Raw genomic sequence first — 23014 nt, 5'->3', positions numbered from 1 at the left:
TATATGTATAACTGAATCACTTTGTTGTACACCTGAAACTAACACAACATTGTAAATCAACTATACGCCAATAAAATTATTTTTTTAAAAATAAAAATAAAACAAAGAAAAATAAAAATCAGCCATGGGGGGGGAGGAATCTGGTTGAGACATATATTTTAAAGAAAAAAAAGATCTCCTAATTGTTAACAATGGTTACACTGTGACTTTTTGCTCACTTGAATCTTCTAAATGTTCTATAATATATTCTTTTTACAAAAAATTAAAAGAAAAATTTAAAAATTTTTAAAGAAAAACAAAAGGGAAATCCATACCTAACCCTGAACTAAAATTTTCCCAAACAATAATAAACAGATTGTGGTCCATTTGAAAAAATCAAAAAGAGGAAGAACAAGATCGTGATGGTCAATATTATGTGTCAACTTAACCAGGCTAAGGGATGCCCAGATAGCTAATAAAATATTATTCATGGGTGTGTCTGTGATGGCTTCTGCAGAAGAGATTAGCCTTTGAACTGGTAGACTGAGAAAAGAAAATCTCTTTCCCCAGTGTAGGTGGGCATCATCCAATCCACAGAGGGCTTGAATAGAACAAAAAGGTGGAAGATAGATAAATTCTCTCTTTCTCTTCCTGAGCTGTACTGTCCATCTTTTCCTGCCCTCAGACATCAGAGCTCTTGGTTCTTGGTCCTTTGGACCACAAGACATACTCCACTGGCTCTTGTTTCTCAGGCCTTCAGATTTGGACCAAATTATACCACTGGCTTTCCTGGTTCTCCAACTTGTAGACAGCAGATTGTGGCAATTCTTGGCCTCCATAATCATGTGAGCCAATTCCTATAATAAATCTCCTCTTATATATCTATATCTATATATCTGGTTTTCCAGAGAAACAGAACCAATAACATACATATAAATAATATACTAATAATAGATATATAAATAGCTATATTATTGGTTCTGTTTCTCTGAAAAACCCTGACTAATACAAAAATTATTCACTTAAATTTCAGCAAAGGACCAGTGTTCACAAAACAGTCTATACATAACAACAACAACCAATGAGGGTTCAAGTTAGACAAGTTTATTGCATGACTTCTCAGAGATTTTAATATGCCTATACATATTATGAATCTCGGAGAGGGGTATAGCAGTTTCACACAGCATTTTTTGAACTCATTTTGTTACAGATCTCTTTTTTTCCCACAGAGCATCTTGAGGAAATGTTCCTCAGAATAGACTTTGGCAAATGCTGATTTACACAAAAGAGAAGAAGCGGGACTGTTGGAGGAGGTTAAATCCAAGTCAATACTTTTGGGGAAAGATGCAAAAATGTGGTAACTTGCAAAAGAAGGAACAAAGACATAGCAAGATTTGGGGGTAGGGGGTATTTAAGAAAAAGAAAATATAATAATAATATAAAGTGAGGGTTGGTGGAATTCTGTGTGCATAACTATTTCCTGAGTTCTACCTTTAAGCAGTTACTAGAGTCAGCTAAACCAGGCAAAATAAGGTCTGGTGAGAGACCAGGAATCTTTTCCCCCCAATTTTATTGAGATATAATTGACATAAAACGCTGTAAGTTTAAAGCATATAATGTGATGATTTGATATATATTATGAAATAATTACCACAATAAGGTAATAAATCTATCATCTCACATAGTTACAATTTATTTTTTGTGGTGAGAACACAAGACGTACTCTTAGCAACTTTCAATTATACAATACAGTATTGCTAACTATAGTCATCACATTGTACATTAGATCCCCAGAACTTATTCTTTTTATAACTGGAAGTTTGTACCCTCTGACCAACAAGTTTGTACCCCATTTCCCACAACCCCCACTCCCTGACAACCACTAATCTATCCTCTTTCTGTAAGTTCAACTTTTTTAGATTTCACACATAAATGAGATCATACAGTCTTTGTCTTTCTCGTCTGACTTACTTCACTTAATACAATGCCCTTGAGGTTCATCCATGTTTTTGCAAATGACAGGATTTCCTCTTTTTTATAGCTGAATAATATTCCACTGTGTATATCTACCACATCTTCTTTAAACATTCATCCACTGACCAACACTTAAGTTGTGTTCATGTCTTGGCTACTGTGAATAATGCTGCAATGAACATGGAGGGGTGCATATATCTCTTCAAGATAGTCATTTCATTTCCTTCAGATATATACTCAGAAGTGTGATTGCTAGATTGTATAGCAGATCAATTTTTAATTTTTTGAGGAACCTCTATATTGTTTTCCACAGTGGCTGTAACAATTTACATTCCTACCAATAGCTCACAAGGGTTCTCTTTCTCCACAGCCTCACCAGCACTTGTTATCTCTTGTGTTTTTTTAATTTGTCTGTTCGTTTTTGTTTGTTTAATAATAGCCATTCTAATAGGTGTGAGGTGATACCTCATTGTGGTTTTAATTCGAATTTCCCTGATGCTTAGTGATGTTAAGCCCCTTTTCATTTAGGTATCTTCTTTGGAAAGATGTTTATTTTTTATCATTTTTAATCATTTTTTTGCCCATTTTTAATCATTTTTTTCTATTGAGTTCTAAGTATTCCTTATACGTTTTAGATATTAACCCTTCATCAGATTTATGGTTTGCCAGTATTTCCTCCATTTCATAGGTTGTCTTTTCATTCTGTTGATGATTTCCTTTGCTGTGCAGAAGCCTTTTAGTTTGACTAAGTCCCATTTGTTTATTTTTCTCCTCTCCTGTTTTCTTCCAGGAGTTTTATGGTTTCAGGTCTTAACACTTAAGTCTTTAATCCATTTTGAGTTAATTTTTGTGAATGATGTAAGATACGAGTCCAATTTCATTCTTTCACACATGAATGTCCAGTTATCCTAACACCATTTGATGAAAGACTATCCTTTCTCCATTAAGTATTCTTGGCTCCTCTGTCAAATATTAGTTGACCATATACATGTGGATTTATTTCTGGGCTCTCAATTCTGTTCCACTGGTCTCTATGTGTATACCATACTATTCTGATTACTGTAGCTTTGTCATACACAGTTCACCCTTGAAAAACATGGGGGTTAGGGGCACCAACTCCCCCCCATGCAGTCGAAAGTCCACGTATAACTTTATTTTTTTATTTTTTTATTTTTTGAAAGTCCACGTGGGGGGGGGGGAGTCAAGGAAGGGAGGGAATACGGGGATATGTGTATAAAAACAGATGATTGAACTTGGTGTACCTCCAAAAAAATAATAAAAAGAAAAAGAAAAAGAAAGTCCACGTATAACTTTATAGTCAGCTCTCCATATCCACAATTTCACATCCTGGACTCAATCAATCACAGACAGTGGAGTACTATAGCAGTTAGTGAAAAAAATCCAGATAAGTAGACCCTCACAGTTCAAACCCATGTTGAACCATGTTCAACTGTTCAACTATTTCAACTGCAGTTTGAAATCAGAGAGTGTGATGTCTCCAACTTTGCTCTTCTTTTGCAAGATTGCTTTGGCTATTGAGGGTCATTTGTGGTTCCATACAAATTTTAGGATTGCTTTTTCTATTTCTGTGAAAAATGCCATTGGAATTTTGATAGGGACTGCACTGAATCTACGGATGGCTTTGGGGAGTACGGACATTTTAACAATATTAATTCTTTCAATCCACAAATTTTGGATATCTTTCCATTTATTTGTGTCTTCTTCAATCACTTTCATCAATGTCTTATGGTTTTCAGTGTACAGATCTTTCACGTTCTTGGTTAAATTTATTCCTAAGTATTTTATTGTTTTGACACTATTGTAAATGAGATTGTTTTCTTTATTTCTTCTTCAGATAGTTCATTGTTAGTGTATAGAAATGCAACTGACTTTTGTGTGTTGATTCTCTATCCTGCAACTTTACCAAATTTGTTTTTAAGTTCTAACAGTTTTTTGGTGGAGCCTTTTATCTATAGGATCATATTATCTGCAAAACAGAGATGATTTTACTTCTTCCTTTCTAATTTGTATACCTTTTATTTCTTTTTCTTGCCTAACTGCTATGGCCAGAACTTGCAGCACTATGCTCAAAAAGAAAAGCACCCTTGCCTTTTCCTGACCTCAGAGGAAAAGCTTTCAAACTTTCACCACTGAGTTTGAGGCTAGCTGTGGGTCTGTCATATAGGGCTTTTAACATGTTGAGGTATGTCCTTCTATACCAAATTTGTTGGGAGTTTTTTAATCAGGAAAAGATGAATTTTGTCAAACAGTTTTTCTGCATCTATTGAAAGGATCTTGTGATTTTTATCCTTCATTCTATGAATGTAGTATATAATATTTATTGATTTGATTATCTTGAACCAACCTTGCATCTCAGGGATAAATCTTACCTGATCATGGTATATGACCCTTTTATCAGATATTTTACCAGATTATACATATACTGTTTGCTAGTATTTTGTGGAGAATTTTTGCATCAATATTCATCAGGGATATTGGCCTATACTTTTCTTTTCTTGTAGTGTCCTTATCTGGCTTCAGTATCAGGGTAATTCCAGCATTATTAAAATGAGTTTGGGAGTATTTCCTCCTCCTCAAGTTTTGGGAAGAGTTTGAGAAGTGAAACAGAGTGGAGTCCTGTGAGGTTCTCAGGCACTGAAGCCAAGTGGGGCCTGAGCACAGAGGCCTCCTTTTGTCCACCATTTCTATAGGCAAGACTCCAGCTTCCATGACCTTCCCTGAGTTCCAAAGGGTGGATCTGAACAGCTGCTAATCAAGGGAGGAGCAGCCAAGAAATCATCTGAGGCAAGATTAAAGGGACCAGAGAAGCTCATGAAAATTAGGGGACTAGAAGACCACCTGAGAGGAGATGACTACCTGAGATTAAGGGAGTGCAAGCCCTGCTCACACCCTAATGTTGCCAGACCCCACCTTTGAACCAGTGTTATAGAACCCTTCACCAGATCCTCTGGGGTGGAAACACATCCTTTTTGCTGAGGCAGAAGTCCTGTGTGTCTCCCTTTGCCTGACAAAGCAATAAAGCTACCCTTTTCTACTTCACCCAAAACTCTGTCTCTGGGATTTGATTCGCACTGGTGTACAGAAAGGCTGTGCTTTCAGTAACAGAAGGACTAGTGTTAATTCTTTGAAAATTTGGTAGAATTCACCAGTGAAACCATCTGGTCATGCTTTTCTTTATTGACAGATTTTTGATTACTGATTCAATCTCCTTAATCATTACTGGTTTGTTCAGATTTTCTACTTCTTGATTCACTCTTGGTAGTTTATATATTTCAAGGAATTTATCCATTTCTCCTAGGTTATCCAATTTGTTGGCATATAATTGTTCATAGTGGCCTCTTGTAGTCATTTGTATTTCTGTGATAATAGTTGTAATGTCTCCTCTTTCATTTATAATTGTGAGTCCTCTCTCTTTTTATCTTGGTTAGTTTAGCTAAAGATTTGTCAATTTTGTTTATCTTTTCAAAAAAAAACTCTTAGTTTCATTGATTTTTTTTTCCCTATTGTCTGTCTGGTCTCTGTTTCATTTTATCCCTGCTCTAGTCTTTACTATTTCCTTCCTTTTGCTTAGATTGAATTTCTTTGGGTAAAGTTAGGTTGTTTATTTGGAGACCTGAAGTCTTAAATCAGAAAAAGGATACAAGCCATACTCAAGGGAACTAAATGAGGAACTTCAATAGTGTCTAGGGAACACAACACAAACTCTTTAGTGACAAAAGAACATTAAGCAGGAACGTTAGCACTGCCCCTTGCCTAAAACAACTATGGGTGGAGCTTCTAGGAAATCTGGCAGGAAGCCTAATAAAAATTGATCAGTAGAACATAAGACAAATCTAATTTAACTTGGTTTTTAATGCCAAAGACTAGGCCCTGCAGAAAGGAGAAATGAGTAAACAAATACAGAATTTTTGTTTACAAATAATTCAAGCCCTTAGCCAACAAACACATATTCAACTATATGTGCTTTTGCTCATGCCAATTGTTCTTCAGAATTTAGCTCAAGCATCTTCCCCTTTAAGAACTGTTCTCCAGTATGCAGAAAACTATAAGACACTGATGAAAGAAATCAAAGACAATACATACAGATGGAGGGACATACCATGTTCTTGGATTGGAAGAATCACCATTGTGAAAATGACTGTAATACCAAAGCAGTTTACAGATTCAACACAATCCCTATCAAATTACCAATGGCATTTTTCACAGAACTAGAGCAAGAAATCTTACGATTTGTATGGAAATGCAAAAGACCCTGAATAGCCAAAGCAATCTTGAGAAGGAAAGATGGAGTTGGTGGAATTAGGCTTCCTGACTTCAAACTATAGTACATGGGTACAGTGATCAAGACAGTATGGTACTGGCACAAAAACAGAAAGGAAGATCGATGGAACAGAAGAGAGAACTCAGAGGTAAACCCAAGCACATATGGGCACCTTATCTTTGACGAAGGAGGCATGAATATACAATGAAAAAAAGACAGCCTCTTCAATAAGTGGTGCTGGGAAAATTGGACAGCTACATGTAAAAGAATGAAATTAGAACACTCTCTAACACCATACACAAAAATAAACTCCAAATGGATTAAAGACCTACATGTAAGGCCAGACGCTATAAAACTCCTAGAGGAAAATATAGGCAGAACACTCTATGACATACATCAAAGCAAGATCCTTTTTGACCCACCTCCTACAATAATGGAAATAAAATCAAGAATAAACAAATGGGACCTAATGAGACTTAAAAACTTTTGCACAGCGAAAGAAACCATAAACAAGACAAGAAGACAATGCTCAGAATGGGAGAAAATACTTGCCAATGAAGCAACGTACAAAGGATTAATCTCCAAAATATACAAGCAGAAAAAGCAAATATCCCAATCCACAAATGGGCGGAAGACCTAAATAGACATTTCTCCAAAGAAGACATGCAGATGGCTAACAAACACATGAAAAGATACTCAACATCACTAATCATTAGAGAAATGCAAGTCAAAGCCACAATGAGGTATCACCTCACACCGGTCAGAATGGCCATCATCAAAAATTCTAGAAACAACAAATGTTGGAGAGGGTGTGGAGAAAAGGGAACTCTCCTGCACTGTTGGTGGGAATGTAAGTTGGTACAGCCACTAGAAAACAGTTTGGCGGTTCCTTAAAAAACTAAAAATAGAACTACCATAAGACCCAGTAATCCCACTACTGGGCACATACCCAGAGAAAACCATAATCCAAAAAGAAACATGTACCATAATGTTCATTGCAGCACTATTTACAATAGCCAGGACATGGAAGCAACCTAAATGCCCATCAACAGATGAATGGATAAAGAAGATGTGGCACACATATACAATGGAATATTAGCCATAAAAACGAACGAAATTGAGCTATATGTAATGAGGTGAATAGACCTAGAGCCTGTCATACAGAGTGAAGTAAGCCAGAAAGAGAAAAACAAATACTGTATGCTAACTCATATATACGGAATCTAAAAAGAATGGTACTGATGAACCCAGTGACAGGGCAAGAATAAGGATGCAGATGCAGAGAATGGACTGGAGGGCACGGGGTTGGGCGGGGCGAAGGGGAAGCTGGGATGAAGTGAGAGAGCAGCATAGACATATTTACACTACCAATTGTAAAATAGATAGCTAGTGGGAAATTGCTGTATAACAAAGGGAGATCAACTCGATGATGGGTGATGCCTTAGAGGGCCAGCACAGGGAGGGTGGGAGGGAGTCACGGGAGGGAGGGGATATGGGGATATATGTATAAATACAGCTGATTCACTTTGGTGTACCTCAAAAACTGGTACAAGAGTGTAAAGCAATTATATCCCAATAAAGAGCTTAAAAAAAAAAAGAATTGTTCTCCAAAGTTGCAGTTTGACATGCTTGCTTTCCCAACACCCTTTAAGAAACTAACAGTTATTGCATACCTAACACCTGGCAGGCACCTGATGCATTTCTCCTTCATAATACCTATTTGCACTGTAGAAAGACCATTTTCATTGATCTATTATCATTTTTTACCTTGTACCCTTCACCCACCCAACCCAGAGCCTAGCCAGTATGTCTGGGCATTGTTGATGAATAACTCAAAGCTCCTATGAAGTACCAGGTGCTAGAGATTAAAATGATTCAGAAGTTGCCCCTGCCCTCAGGGAGCTCATGAATTACAAAGGAGATAAACAGCTGCAATTCACAATAGAACGAAGTATGCAGTAAATAATGGCATGGGCATAACAGACACATGAAAAGATGTTCAACATCGCTAATTATTAGAGAAATGCAAATCAAAACTACAATGAGGCATCACCTCACACCAGTTAGAATGGCCATCATCAAAAATCTACAAATAATAGGGGCTTCCCTGGTGGCACAGTGGTTAAGAATTTGCCTACCAATGCAGGGGACATGGGTTCGATCCCTGCTCCAGGAAGATCCCACATGCCACAGAGCACCTTAAGCCCATGCGCCACAACTACTGAGCCTGCACTCTAGAGCCCGTGAGTCACAACTACTGAGCCCATGTGCCCCAACTACTGAAGCCTGCACACCTAGAGCCCATGCTCTGCAATAAGAGAAGCCACTACAATGAGAAGCCCGAGCACTGCAATGAAGAGTAGCCCAAGCTCGCCGCAAATACAGAAAGCCCACACGCAGCAACGAAGACCCAGTGCAGCCAATAAATAAAATAAATAAATAAAATTTTTTTTTAATCTACAAATAATAAATGCTGGAGAGGGTGTGGAGAAAAGGGAACCTTCCTACACTGTTGGTGGGAATGTAAATTGGTAGAGCCACTAAGGAGAATAGTATGAAAGGTCCTTAAAAAAATAAAAATAGAGCTACCATATGATCCAGCAATCCCAGTCCTGGGCATATATCTGGAAAAGATGAAAACTCTAATTCAAAAAGATACATGCACCCCAGTGTTCATAACAGCACTATTTACAATAGCCAAGATATGGAAGCAACCTAAATGTCCACTGACAGATGAATGGATAAAGATATGGTATATATATATAAAGCAGAATACTATTCAGCCATAAAAAAGAATGAAATGCCATTTGCAGCAACATGGATGGACCTAGAGATTATCACACTAAGTGAAGTAAATCAGACAGAGAAAGATAAATATCACATGATCTCACTTATCTGCAGAATCTAAAAACATGATACAAATGAACTTAAAAAACAGAAACAGACTCACAGACATAGAAAAAAAACTTACGGTTACCAAAGGGGAAAGGGTAGGGGAGAGACAAATTAGGAGTTTGGGATTAACAGATACACACTACTTTATATAAAATAGATAAGCAACAAGGTTTTACTGAATAGTACAAGGAACTATATTCAATATCTTGTAATAACCTATAATGGAAAAGAACCTGAAAAAGTATATATACATAGATACAGAGATACATATATCTGAATCACTTTGCGATACAACTGAACTACCACAACATTGCAGATCTACCGTATTTCAATAAAAAGGATAAAAATGGCATGGGCAAAGGAAGCTTCTGAGCTCTCTGATGATGAAGAGATTGTATGCACAGCCTTCATACAGAAAAACACATTCAGTGTCCTGAATCTATCTTGCAACAAACCTCAGCAAACATGCACATTGGCCTTACACATAGCCTGCGCACCACTCAGTGTTTAGCTCAGTGAGGATGAGTGCTTTTGCATTTCATTTCTTTCTTTATAGAGTTAAACTGCATTTTAGAAGCTAGGTATTTTTCCATTCACGTGGTTGTCTTGACAAAGTTCAGACCAAAGAATGAGAAAGGGGGGCCAAAAGAAAATGCCTGGCATCCACAATCTTTAACCTGCAATTGTGTGTAGGTGTTGCAATCATTCTATTATTGGCCTTCAAGCAGCTGGTTCAGTTGGAAATCAAGTTTATGAACAGAACTGCTGTAGCCATAAAGGATTTTTCCCCAGTGATTAAGCACTAAAATGATAGGTGTTAAATAAATACAAAGGGAAGAGAGGAAGCCATTCTGTCTCTATCAGAATTTGAAAGGGAAAGCCAAGTGACTGAGAGTGGGTGGGGAAGAGTCAGACTTCACTAGGTGGTGGTGTTCTGACTTCTGCTCTCAGTCCCTGATGACGCTCACCCAGCAAGTTCCTCCCAAAAGGGCACAGGCAAAACAGGAAAAGTACCTCCGCAGTTCATTCATAACCTTGAACGCCTTCCCCATGTGGGCAGGGTTGACAGTGATCGTCCTCTGGTTCTTTTCGTCATCCCCAGCCTGTACTGGGGGCTGGGAGCTCGGCTTGATGCTGTGAATAGGAAAGGAGTGGGAGGAGAAAGAGAGGATCACGTGTTGGTAAACTCATTCATCCAATTGCCACAAACCCATGCATTTGCCCACCCACCAGGGGCATCTCTGTCAGCCTGCTCTCTTCACCACAGACCCAGCAGGAAAGGAAATCATTGGGTCAGGAATTTCTTCAGGACTTCCAGTGCAAAATACACCCCTCCGATCCTAGCTCAGCTTCTTCCATCAAGCACTGGTGTAACTTTGTGGGAGGCCCGCATCCTCCCATCTCTCCAACCCTAAAAGGGTAGGGGGTGAGGGGAGACTAAGCACTATACCACTCACTTCACAGGGACGTTGGTTCATTCAACAAACACTGAATGGCGCTTACTATGTGCCAAGCACTGTATTTACATTCAAGAGAAACACAATAATAAGGAAATCACTTGCTTTCACAAAGGTTGGAGTTCAGTGACAGAGAGAGCCAAGTAAACATTTAAACATGTCATAGCATTATGATTTGACTGCAGTTTCAGAAGCACAAAGGATAGGCAACTATCCCAGTGCTAACAGGTTGAGGAAAAACTTACTAGAAGCTGAGGGAAAAGAGAAATCTTAAGGAAGAGCAGAAATTATCCAGGTATAAAAGAAGATGGGGAAACAGCAGAGGAAACAATATGAACAAAGACCTAGAGAAAAGGAGTTAAGGATGTTCAAAGCACTGGAAATTCAGTAAAACTAAAGGAAAGTATCAAGAGAAAAGGCTAGAAGACTGAATAGTCTTACAAGTGTCACATAAACAAAGATAAGGAGTTTGGATTTCATTCTAAAACAATGAGAAGCCATCAGAGTTTTAAGCAAAGAAGTGGAGCAGAAAGCAGATGAACACATTTGTGCTTTAGAAAGATCACACTGGCTACAGCATGGAGAGCCATGGCAAAAGAGTGAAAGCTTTGGGGACACCATAATTCCACAGAAAGACAAGGGACTGTAATTGTTATAAAAAAAAAAAAAAAAGACAGACTATCTATGTGGATTACATGAGCAGGTGGTGACTAGCAAGAGCCACCCACAATCTCAAAGCCCTCTATACCAAAGACAAAATACTCAAATTCCTGTGGGATGCCAGCTAGATGCCCAATCACTCCTGAGCAACACGTCTCAACTTGATGGTGGGGTGGGAAAGAAGAATCCAAAAATGAGCAAGGAAAGGACCTTCTCCCCAAACTGATAAAAACTATTCAGCTCCAAGTCAAGTCCAGGACCTTGGAGTTACGTCTGTTTGGACCAGGCTAAATTCTGCTTTGCTAGTAGAAAAACAGAACCTTCTCCACCTGTGTAGATTTGGGGACCTACAGTTCACTCCAACTCTAAGACACTTAAAGTAGCTTCCTTTGCCTTTCCCTAGTGGATCTCTGTTGATGCTACCACCTAGCCTTGCAAACTGGCTCAAGAAAGGGGCTGCTATGGTTAAGAGAAAGTTCCAGAGACCTGAGAGTCTCTCTAGATCTCACACTGGGATTGGTAACCATTGGAACATTCCAATACAACCAGCATGCCAGACCCACAGTTTGTCTGACCAGGACAGATGCCTCTTCTGGCTTCCTTCCCACTTTCAATTCAGCATGAAATGTAAGCTGTAGACCTCTGAACTTTCGGACTGTCTGCATTCTGGGTGCAAAGAAGTTAGCTGAGCACAGGACGATAAATATCAAGGCAGATGATTAGAATCAAGTGTTTAAAAAGGTGAAGGAAATCTCAAAACAGAGAATGTTATCAAAGAGGGGGAGAACCCAGTAAAGATAAAAAACTTCATATTAAAAATCCCGCAAGCGTAATTTCTTTTGTAGTTAAGTGTCCTTCCCTACTCCAGGCCAGACAGATACAAATTTCTATTTTATACTAAAAGTTTAGCATTTTTGTTTTTGGTATTTATGCCCTTATTTTATCTGATGTTGATTTTTATGTCACTATATGAAATACGGATCTAATTTTTTCCTATAAGTTCCATTTATTGAATATTCCGATACAGTACTTCTTTTCCCACTCACTGTTATGCCACCTTTAGTCACATATCACAGAATATTGGAACATAAAGTGTGCTGATGAATATTCTTGTCATTTTCCTGATTGAAAAAAATTGTAATGTTTCCTCATTGTGTGTTAATTTTCGCCTTTATCAAATTAAGAAAACTCCCTCGTATTTTACTTTTTTTAATCATAAAGTTATACTGAATTTTATCAAATGTTTTTGTGAATCCAAGGAGATGATCATATGGATTTTTCCCTTTAATCTTTTAGTGTGCTATACGGAACTTCCTAGGTGACGCAGTGGTTAAGAATCCGCCTGCCAATGAAGGGGACATGGGTTCGATCCCTGCTCTAGGAAGATCCCACATGCCGTGGAGCAGCTAAACCCGCAAGCCACAACTACTAAAGCCCGCAGGCGCAAAGCCCATCCTCCGCAACACAAGGAGCCACCACAATGAGAAACCTGCGCACTGCAATAAAGAGTAGCCCCTGCTCACCACTAGAGAAAGCCCGTGAGCAGCAACAAAGACCCAATGCAGCCAATCAGTCAATAAATCTTTTAAAAAAAAATTTAATGTGATATATGACATGTTTTCTAATACTAAACTATACTCGCACTCCTGGAGTAAATTTAGACACTGTAAAACACTGCACAAATATTCATTATAAATGTTGTCTTCAAACTGTAGAGAGACTTAAAAGCCAGGAAGAGAAAATATAATCTCGTATTGATCAGGGAACAACTGAAGGTTTCTGACAGGGAACTAATAAGATCAGAGCTCATAAAAGCCCAGGGGGACAGACATCATTAGTTCCATTTTACGTATATGGAACAGATGTAGACCAGATAGAGCCATTTTGGAAGCACTGACAACAACTTCCACTGTGACTAGTAATTGGGAAGCTTGCTCTTCCTTGTGTTGGTCTTTGCACTTTCCAGCCTTCCAGCACGGTCCAAAAAGTTAAGTTTTGCCTCCTCTATGCAGCCCTTTGAATACTTCAGTCCTAAGTGATCTCTGCCTTCCCTAAACCGCTGTAGTATTTCTGGCCTGTAACTCAACTGGCACAAAGAATACTGACCTGTGTTTGATTACCTCTTCATAGTACATATTTAACCACCCAACCCCCTCATGCTAGACTCTCGACATTCCCAGTGAGCAAGGACTGTGTGTTCAAGGACTGTCACATGGCTTAGCCTGCCCAGTATAAGGCCATGCCCACAGCAGCTCTTCACTATGTATTTGTCATCAATGAACTCTGATCTGAAAACCCTTCACTGGTCCCTACAGGTAGTAGACAGGAGAGCAGAGTGGGGTGGTCTGCCCCAACCACTGCCCCCAACACCAACAATTTTAAAAAATGAAAAGTAGAATTGGTCTTTAGAGTTAAACTCTAAATCAATACACATAAAATATTAATTATAGAAGTTATAAATAAAAATACATAAACTCCAAACTTTAGACCCTCTTTCATGGCACGCCACCTCCCATGGCCTTTTCTCCCGCCCTCCCTGCTCCTCTAAAGTCCAGATCCACAACTCCATGATGGGTGATGCCTTAGAGGGCCAGGACAGGGAGAACGGGAGGGCGTCACGGGAGGGAGTTGCGGGAGGGAGGGGCTATGGGGATATATGCATAAATACAGCTGATTCACTTTGGTGTACCTCAAAAGCTGGTACAAGAATGTAAAGCAATTATTTTCCAATAAAGAGCTTGAAAAATAAAAATGAGGGGACAACAAAGATATTTTCAAAAAAATGAAAGCTTAAAGAATTCAGAGCTGGCATAGCTACATTATGAGAATTGCTAAAGGATATTCTTCATGCTAACAGGAAATATCATATAGAAACTTGGATCTACAGGAAAAAATGAAGAGCAGCAGAAATGGTAAATTAGTAAATATTAAAATTTATGAGGTTTTTATCTTCTCTGGATTTTCTTAAAAGACAACCATTTAAGGAAAATAATAAGATTGTAGGGCATTTATAATGTGTTTATAATGTACTAAGAAGACATTTAACAATAGCATGTTGGACAATGGGAAGTGTGTAAATAAAATTGTGCTGTTGCAAGGTTAAATAAATAAATAAATAAATAAGAAAAGTCCAGATCCATACATCCAGTACCTGAATTGACTCCCCTACTTAGATTTTTCACAGTAACTTATACTCAACTGATGCTCCGCACCCTCCCTCAAGCCTACTCTTCTTTTTGTATTCTCTATCTCAGAGGCACAACCAACGACCTGCTCACCTATCCAAGACAGAAATTGGAAAATCATCCTTGATATCTTCTCCCTCTCTCTCTCACTTCACATATAACCACAAGTCCCATCAGTCCTAGGTTCTTTAGTACTTCTCCACCCTGTCCCCTCCTCATGGTCGCTGCTACCACAACTTCAGTCCAAGCCATCACGATCTCTTACCTGGGATACTATGGTAACTTCCTCAAAGATTCCAGAACGATCTTTACAGAATATCACTGTGCACGTGGCACATTCTATGTGAAACCTCTCACTGGTTCCTCACTGCATCCAGAATAAATCTCAGAGACCCAGCTTGGCCCTTCATAATCTCATCGTTGTCCTGAAGACTTCTTGTTACTGAAGTACTAAAATACTTACAATTGCCTAAATACACCAGGCTCTTTTGCCCTATCCCCACCGCTGTCCCCTATGTCTAGCTCATTCCCACCAGCCTTTCAGACCTCTTGCTGATGGTCTTCCCTATCACCCTCCACTACCCTGGACTAACTTCCCCTCTTCTGTGTTCTCACAGTACTCTGCTTCCCTCCGTATTATATTGTAGTTACCTCTTACTTCTCTGTCTCCCCCACAGAGTGTGTTGGTAAATGTTTAACAGTTGGTTGCAAATAAGGGAGCCCTGATTTGTAACATTTGCCAATTTCCTTGGTGTAAATACCTCCACCATGGCAGATTTCAAGCCACCAATGTGACGTCACTGAACACATGGAGTTGGGAAGAGATGTGCATTATACCATCATACACTATTTCTACTACACAAGTATAATAGACATAATCTAAATGACACCAGGATGGTGTCTTATTTCCCTCTATATTCTCAGCCTCTGGTACATGGCAGATGCTCAGTAAGTGATTATTGAGTAACTGAATGGATGGATAAGTAAATGAGGTATAACTGCCAGCTATTTCATCTTTTCTCACATCCCCTCATTGAAATAATTGTAGCTTTATCCCTCTCAACTTCCCTCCTCCTCCTCCCCCCCCCATAGGAGATGGTGAGGGGAGGGGAGGGGCTTTCTTAGCCAGTCTAGTCCCTTGCATTGGTGATACAGAATCAGAAGGATGGCGGGGGTGGAAGGGAGACAGAGAAAAGAAAGCCAGACACGACTAGAGAAGAAAGAAAAAAGCAAGGATTGCTCCTTATTGCGTCAGTTTTTAGGCTCTTTCCACCACTAAAGAAAATCCTAGCAATGAATGGAAAGGAAAGAGAAGCATGTCAGCAAAGCAGGAGACATAAAAACCTCTCAGCAACCAATTGTGCAGAAGTGTTCAGGGGATCTCGCAAATGAGGAGCTCTGGAACTTTCAGGGTGTGAGAGAATGGGGAGGAGAGGAGAGGAAAAGGGGCGTCTAAGAAACATTGCTGAGGTTAAGAACTGCATCCCTGCTAAAAGCCTTCAAGAGACGCAAATAAAGTTCAGGCAGCGTGGGCCACACACATAGAGCCCAAGCACATTATGGTCAGGATATAGATTAGACAGAGTAAAGAGAGGCAAAGTCACCTAAAGAGGGCAACACAACTCTGAGTCAGAGTAAGACTATGCCAAATGCATTAAAATACCTCAACAAAGAAAATGCCCTTTAGAAAGGGAAATCAAAAAACAAGAAATCAGACTGAGAAAGCTCTTGGTGCAGCTCATCCCACACTATCTATGAAAGAAATGATTTAGTCACCAATCATTTGGTTCAGCCTCAGGTCAGATCCCTCTTGTGGAACTTGAAGCCTATTAACACTCAAATGCCCTAACTCAGTCCCCAGCTCACAATGCAGCCTCTTGACCAAGCTGGCCTCCCCCATGGTTCTCCTTTAGGAAGCAAGAAAGTGGTAGCAGGCCCTCAGGAACATCGTGCCAGTAATACTTTTCATTGCAGATTAATAAACTGACTCTGAGAGCTGTACCTCAGGTTCTCATGATGAGTTCATCAACATGACTCTACTTCTCCAAGTCTGGACAGCAAAGGAAGCTGACGAGAGAATTTCGGAATCTAGCAGGCTCTAGGCAAACTGCAGATATGACATATTTCTAAATCCTGACTTCAAGGCCAAAATGACCAAATTTAGGTTTCTGCATCTGGATGAATGAAGGACCTGGCCCTTGAAGATACCCAGGCAGCAGGATCCAGGGTGTGATGGTGCAGTCCCATCACCAAGAAACACCCCTACACACAGGCTCCATACAGAGCTCCATATTCTCCCACTCTTTCACTTGTGCCACCTCAGTTCACAGCATCAGCTGGTTCCCTGCAACGGGCCACGTGGACACATGGAAGACACCCATTAGTAAGCTACAGCTCCTGGGTAACAGTTAACATTTACTGAAAGCTTACTTTACCTCTACTATCTCATTTTATCTTCAGAACAACCCTATGAGGTATAATGTCCTGAGGCATTAAGATAAAACTTGTCCAAAAGTCCCACATAACTACTAAGTAGAGAATTAACACTCAAACCCAGGTCTATCTGACTCCAGGGCCTAAGCTCTTAATAGCAATGTCCACTGACTTGAGATAATGTCCACAGCCCATCAGGCCAAGGGAAGCTCAATCCTTATGATCCACTCTCTGAGGTTCTTCGTGGTATGGCCAAACCAGGCCAAATGAAAAAGACTGAATCCCCTAGGACCTGTATACATAGCACTATTTCACTCCACTGATTGTGGGGAACTGCAGTATATACTGGAGTTGATATTATTAATTGTACAGAACTTAGAATTTTCACAGAAGCCCATCATGATGCATCAAAGCTGGCCAGCAGCTGCTGCCGCCACTCTTACAATGTGCTCCTTCATAAATAAGCTCAAGAACAGGTATGTTACCAATCACATTCCCAAGAATCTAATTCACCGATAGCTTCCTTCAAAACCAAGGGGGAAATCTCTTAAGTGGGCTGCGTAAAAATGTAAAACATAAGAGACCTGCTTGAGTTCAGACAGATAGAATGAGACAAGGACAAAGAAAGACTAAAAGAAAACACAGCCCTCATTATGTGGCATTTTGGAAGCCAAGCTTCTATTTGGTTTGAATAGGAGAGCTGAGCTCTTCCATGTGTATGGTTTTGATAGAGGCTACAATAGACTTTCACAAGTTAGAAAGAAAAGTCCAGGAAAGTTGGGCTGAGAGTTTGAAAAGCCTTTTAAATTATAAAAAGTTACAGATTTCTAACTTGATAACCATTGAACTTACTTGATAAGGAAAAAAATCTGAGAACAAAACATGTTCAAGTTATTTTTTACATAGTGCTTTAATGCACTTTTCAGTCTAACCTAGTTTTAGGGTTTATCCAGAAATTGAAAAAAATGAGGTCAGTTCTACGATGGTAAATTTCATCAAATAAAACACTTGCTTTAGAAAACTTACCTAAAAATGTTCTTGTCTGGATGGGTCTTAACAATCTAAAACCTAGCAAGAAGCAAAAATTTAAAAACCCAAATCTGGGTGTGGGGAAATCAAGAGGTTTCTTTCAACTGACTTTGTTTTCTTGCAGTTGAAAACCTTGCTTCACCAAAAGTATTTCCAAAATGGAAAATTTGGTTTCAATTATCATGGTTGAAATGCACATATGCTTCAGGCAGCAGTGATGCCCAAAAATTTCTACAGAAGTTTCCAGCCATGCCTCTAGGGGTGGGAGAGGGCTGAGAGGAAAAGAATAGGCTAGGGTGCTGAACACTTGTTCTTCCCCGGGTCTTGCCAGTGTTACACCTGGCATTGCAAAACTCCGTGTTCGGAGAGCATTGGCTGCCTATCTCACGTTTTTTCAAAAAATATGATCTATCTGTTCCTGATCAAGGATGGAAAGATAAGCTCCTGGAGTTCCAGGAGCAGGCTCTCCTCCATGAGGATGAGCCATTCTTCCTCTGAGGACTGCTCACACAAATTCACGGCACAGTGCTAGATGCACAGTACCCCTCGCAATCAGGGGCATCCCAATGTTTCTGATGAAGGAAACCACAACTTTAAGAAAAATGGACAACCAACTTCCCCTTTTTGTGATGCTTCTTCCAAAAGCTGTGGTTCTCTGCAATTCTTGTGGGTATGCCAGAGACTGTGCCTGGAAATTTTTTTAACTGTGTTAAAATATACGTAACTTAAAATTTACCACTTTAACCATTTTTAAGAGTGTAATTCAGAGGCTTTAAGTACGTTTATGTTCTTGTGCAACCATCCATTTCCAGAACTTTTTCATTTCCCCAAACTGAAGCTCCATGCCCGTTATGCAGTAACCCCATTTCTCCCTCTCCCCAGCCCCTGACAACCACCATTCTGCCTTCTGCCTCTATGAATTTGACCATTCTAGGTACCTCATATAAGCTGGGAGTTTATTGTAATCCATCCACAAGGCTGATTTCCAGAACTAAAATAAAGTCCCAGTAGCCAGGGCTACTGTCATTTTCAATGTCTATCTGCTCTACACACACACACACAATTTATCACTGTTGTGGCTGAGAGCTGAAGTCTCTTTTCCTATGCAAAATAGAAGACAAAGTCATCTTCCTCTGACTGATCAAGGCACAGTGATTCTTCACAGAGGGAGATGAGAAACTTGGTATTAGAAGGTCCCATAGAGAGCTGGAGCACTTAGGGGATACTACAAAGGTGAGTGCAAATTCACAGGTTCCTCTTAAGATTTCGGCCTAAACAAAGGAGTATCCAGTTCATGGTTCCAAACCACTAAAACATCCAGATGCCTCAGGGCGTCTATAAAAAGGACGACTAAGGTAGGTGTTGGTGAATCCTACAAGAGAAAGTGCCAAGCCCTGTGTAGTTTCTTACTGTGAGGAGACAGTTTAGGTGGATACAAGATGATGACCTGATAAGGTCTCTCTAATTTTCTCATGGGAATGGTCCCACAAAATCTTCTTCAAATAATAAATATAGGAAGGCCCTAAAATACGCCTTTTTTAGTATCGAAGCACAAATCATAGAGTATAGATTAGGCAATAGATGAACAGCAACAACCATTTACTGAGTACTTACTCTGTGCCAGAAAACTTACTAGGTGCTTTATCTATATTGCCTCCTTTGATCTTCACAACAACTCTATGAGATATGGATACTGTCCCTCTACACCGAAAAGAAAAATTAATTCTGAAAAAATGTGACATACTCAAGGTCATAAAGTTTATGAAATAGACTTACTGCAAGTTCTATGTTACCCTCCCCATGATTTTAATTAATAGGCTTTCAAGGTAGAGGTTATTTTCATATACTCATGGCAAAGAAAGAAAACTGTTCATTAGAAATCTCTTGGCTGAACATTTTTAATGCTTAAAAACAGCCCCAATTAAGCTTCAGCAGGTTAAGTGTGGAAGAAACAGACAGACTCAGGATCCCTCCAGTCCCCGGAGGTCTGACATGTGATCCTAGGCCAGTCACTCAGCTTCTCTGGCCCTGAGTTTCCCAGGAAACTTGTGAAACAAGGCTACTTCCCCCTCTTCTCCCCCCACCTCAAAGCATTCCATGGGGTCAATTACCCGTGCTGAGATAATAAGGCTGATATCCAAGGATGAACCTATTGGCCAAAGGTTTCAATCGCCTCTCTCGCGAACTTTCTTTTTAGTTATCAGAGCCTCCCACAAAAGTTATCTAACACCTACTATGTGTGCAGCCACACAGTAGTTAATGTGGAGTATTCAGAGGTACAGGCAGCGTCCTTGCCCTTGAAAACCTATCTCCCAGTTTGGGGACTTACAAGATATATGAAAAGCACAAAAGCATCTTGCGGGTGGGCCTATTATTCAGTACCCAATTATAAGATATAAACTAGAGGTAATGGAATTAAAGAGAACATCTGCCAGAACTAGAAGAGCTTAGGTTTCCAAGACAAAGTGGAATTTTGAAACAGCCTTGAGGGACTTCCCTGGCCATCCAGTGGTTAAGACTTCACCTTTCAGTGCAGGGGGTGCAGGTTCAATCCATGGTCCGGGAGCTAAGATCCCACATGCCTCAGGGCCAAAAAACCAAAACACAAAACAGAAGCAAGATTGTAACAAATTCAATAAAGACTTTAAAAATGGTCCACATCAAAAGAAAATCTTAAAAAAAAAAAAGCAAAACAAAAAACCCCAGCTTTGACAGATGAATAACTTTTGGAAAAGTGGAAGCGAAAGGCATTCCAGCCAAAAGAAACTCTGGAAGCTAAGAATCTGAGACTGGAGGGAGTAGTGTACAGAATGGGTGATCATAAAAGAGACCCATAGATCTCTTGGTAGGGGTAAGTGTGAGCAGTGGGAATGGAGACTGGAGCCAGATTTCAGAAGTCTTGAATGCCTGGCAGGATAAGCTGGTCTTGGAGTGGGAACAAAAGGTAGTGAGCTCGGTGACCTGCTGAACACTGGAAGCTGCAAGGTTTGGATTTCTCTGTCTTTGATAGGAGAAAAGCAAAAGAACATGTGTAAAAACTAGGTGTTGTAATGCCAAAGACACCAGCCATCCCAGTTGAGAGGCACCAGAGTGTTGAAGAACAAGACAGCTCCTTGCGGGCAAAGACTCATTACATTTCTGAACACAAAACTGAGAACATAATGGTACCCCAAAATGCTTGGGAAGCAGTACTTTGACCTGCTGCTGGTAGTTTCAAATGGACCTTTCAGCCCCAATATGTAAGCAAATCTAGAATCTCTAAACCTCCATTCACATCACTTCTGCCCTCTGTTAGCGACCTGACCAATAAGAGAAGGTGAGGACACTGTGCACCTCTGCCCCAAGGAAGCAGGCTTGCAGATGTTCTGTTGCCCAGTGGGCCACACAGAGTCCAACACTAAGCTCCTACTGCAAAGGGCACTCAAGGAGAGGTTATACCAGCAGCACACTCAGTCTAAAATGTTCCAATCTCTTCCTGGGAGTCACATCAAGAAACACAGTCCCTGGGGGCCTCTTCAGACAAGTGGACACTAAACAATAATGCCAGTTCTAATGGGGTCTAGAGACGTCTAATCATTCTGCCCCATGAGATGCAAGATTTGGGACAATCCATGCAAAAGAAAGCGTATTGAGGTCCTCTCCAGACAGTGTTGACTTAGTTGAACCTGTTATCATTTAACTAGCTGGTTACTATCTGAATCAAACGGGCAACTCAGAGCAGCAGCCCTCCCTCCTCAGCAGTCCACTGCTATGGCCTGACCCTCTTGCAATCTTTTCACCTCAAGGAAAATGGCAAGCCTTGTTCTCTGCCAGCCGCAGATCCACAGAATGGAGAGGAGACATTTTAGCACAGAGGAATGACCCACCCCTGCACCACACTGAGCACCTTCACAATGAAAGAATCAGATCCTCAGATAACAGCTTAACGTTTATTAAAATGCATGTGCCTGCCAGGAAACAATAACTCGCTAGGTTAGATCCAGCTCAACAGAAGTACTTAAATTCCTTTCTGTTAATTTCTATTTCATAAAGAAAACCCCTGATGGAAGGAGCAAGAGTTTCTCTAAAGAATATAACTTCCAGTATCATTTGTAAACTTTGCGGTGCAAATGGAAGTCAGTTCAGAGAAAGTGTCACCTTAATGGATTTCTTTCCCTCTTACTTGAACTTGTATACAGGTAAACACACACACACACACACACACACACACACACACAGAGACACACTTTTAGGAAACACATCAGTTTGGCACGCTTGCTGACGACTTGAGCACTTTGGAGTGAAAAAGCAAGCACTCTATGGCAGGCCAGCTCTGCTATGACAACAAAAACCCCCCACCAAAGAAAAACCACCCAGGGAAAGTAACCAGGAAAGGGAAACGCCTCCTTGAAACAGCCTGATTCAGCCCATGCTGAAACTGCTCCCAAACACCAGCCAGGAAGTCCCTTCTTTCAGGGTGCTCTGCTGCCCAGCAAACGCAGACCTGCCAGATCTCTGGGGAAAGGGGCTTCCCTGCTCTGACTCTGTCGCTCACTGGGATCCATCAGTGACCAGGTCTTCCAATCCTGTCTAACCAACACCAACACAAAAGCTGGTGGCTGCACTGCGAGCGCGTGTACACACACACACACACACACACACACACACACGCCCGCGCGCTTACACATACATACCTTTCACCGTCCATTGTGTGAGGCCCTACCGGGGCGGCAGCCGCTGAGCTGTGCATGCACTGGAGGATCCTAGCTCTGTTCTGGGTTCTCCCAGCCAACCAGCAGGAGATCTGATCAGCAACAGTGATTCAGCACGGCTGCAAATGAAGCCTCCTCCCTCTCGATCCTCCTTCCTCCGACTTACTCACGGCAGCTTCTACCGCAAAAGCAGCAGCAGCAGAAAATGTCTTACCCAGAGCTCCCTGCAGCCCTTTCAGCTGCTAAAAGCAGCAACCCACTTGCTCCCCCTCCCCCGCAGGCTTGCTGCTCCTCCGTCTCCTAGGAACAGCGCAGCACCAGCAACCCAAGTGCAGTGCCACCTTTCCAGCCACTTCCACATCTGCCCAGGCATCCCCAGCCCAGGCAACTAGCCCACCCCAGGTCCTCCCGCCGTCTCTGCCTAGACTG

General features: G+C 40.6%; 1 protein-coding gene across 3 annotated transcripts in view; it reads right to left on the bottom strand.

Annotated features, from left to right (window-relative positions):
* Positions 1 to 22758, bottom strand: part of KLHL3 (kelch like family member 3) — a 129955-nt gene extending 107197 nt beyond the window's left edge. For 2 of the 3 annotated variants that reach the window (XM_057734252.1, XM_057734270.1), the window contains exons 1-2: positions 22568 to 22758; positions 10145 to 10264 (exon numbers count right to left, since the gene is read on the bottom strand). In XM_057734252.1, the coding sequence (XP_057590235.1) occupies positions 10145 to 10264; positions 22568 to 22623 (176 nt within the window). In that variant the 5' untranslated portion in view covers positions 22624 to 22758. The remainder of the gene's footprint in view (positions 1 to 10144; positions 10265 to 22567) is intronic. The other variant, XM_057734260.1, reaches the window with a different exon arrangement.
* Between the last annotated feature and the right edge of the window lie 256 nt (positions 22759 to 23014).

The sequence above is a fragment of the Hippopotamus amphibius genome, chromosome 1 (genome assembly GCF_030028045.1).
Source record: "Hippopotamus amphibius kiboko isolate mHipAmp2 chromosome 1, mHipAmp2.hap2, whole genome shotgun sequence".
In the NCBI taxonomy this organism is placed as follows: Eukaryota; Metazoa; Chordata; class Mammalia; order Artiodactyla; family Hippopotamidae; genus Hippopotamus; species Hippopotamus amphibius.
The sequence above is the reverse complement of the archived record's forward strand: the minus strand, read 5'-3'. Positions and strand labels throughout refer to the sequence as shown.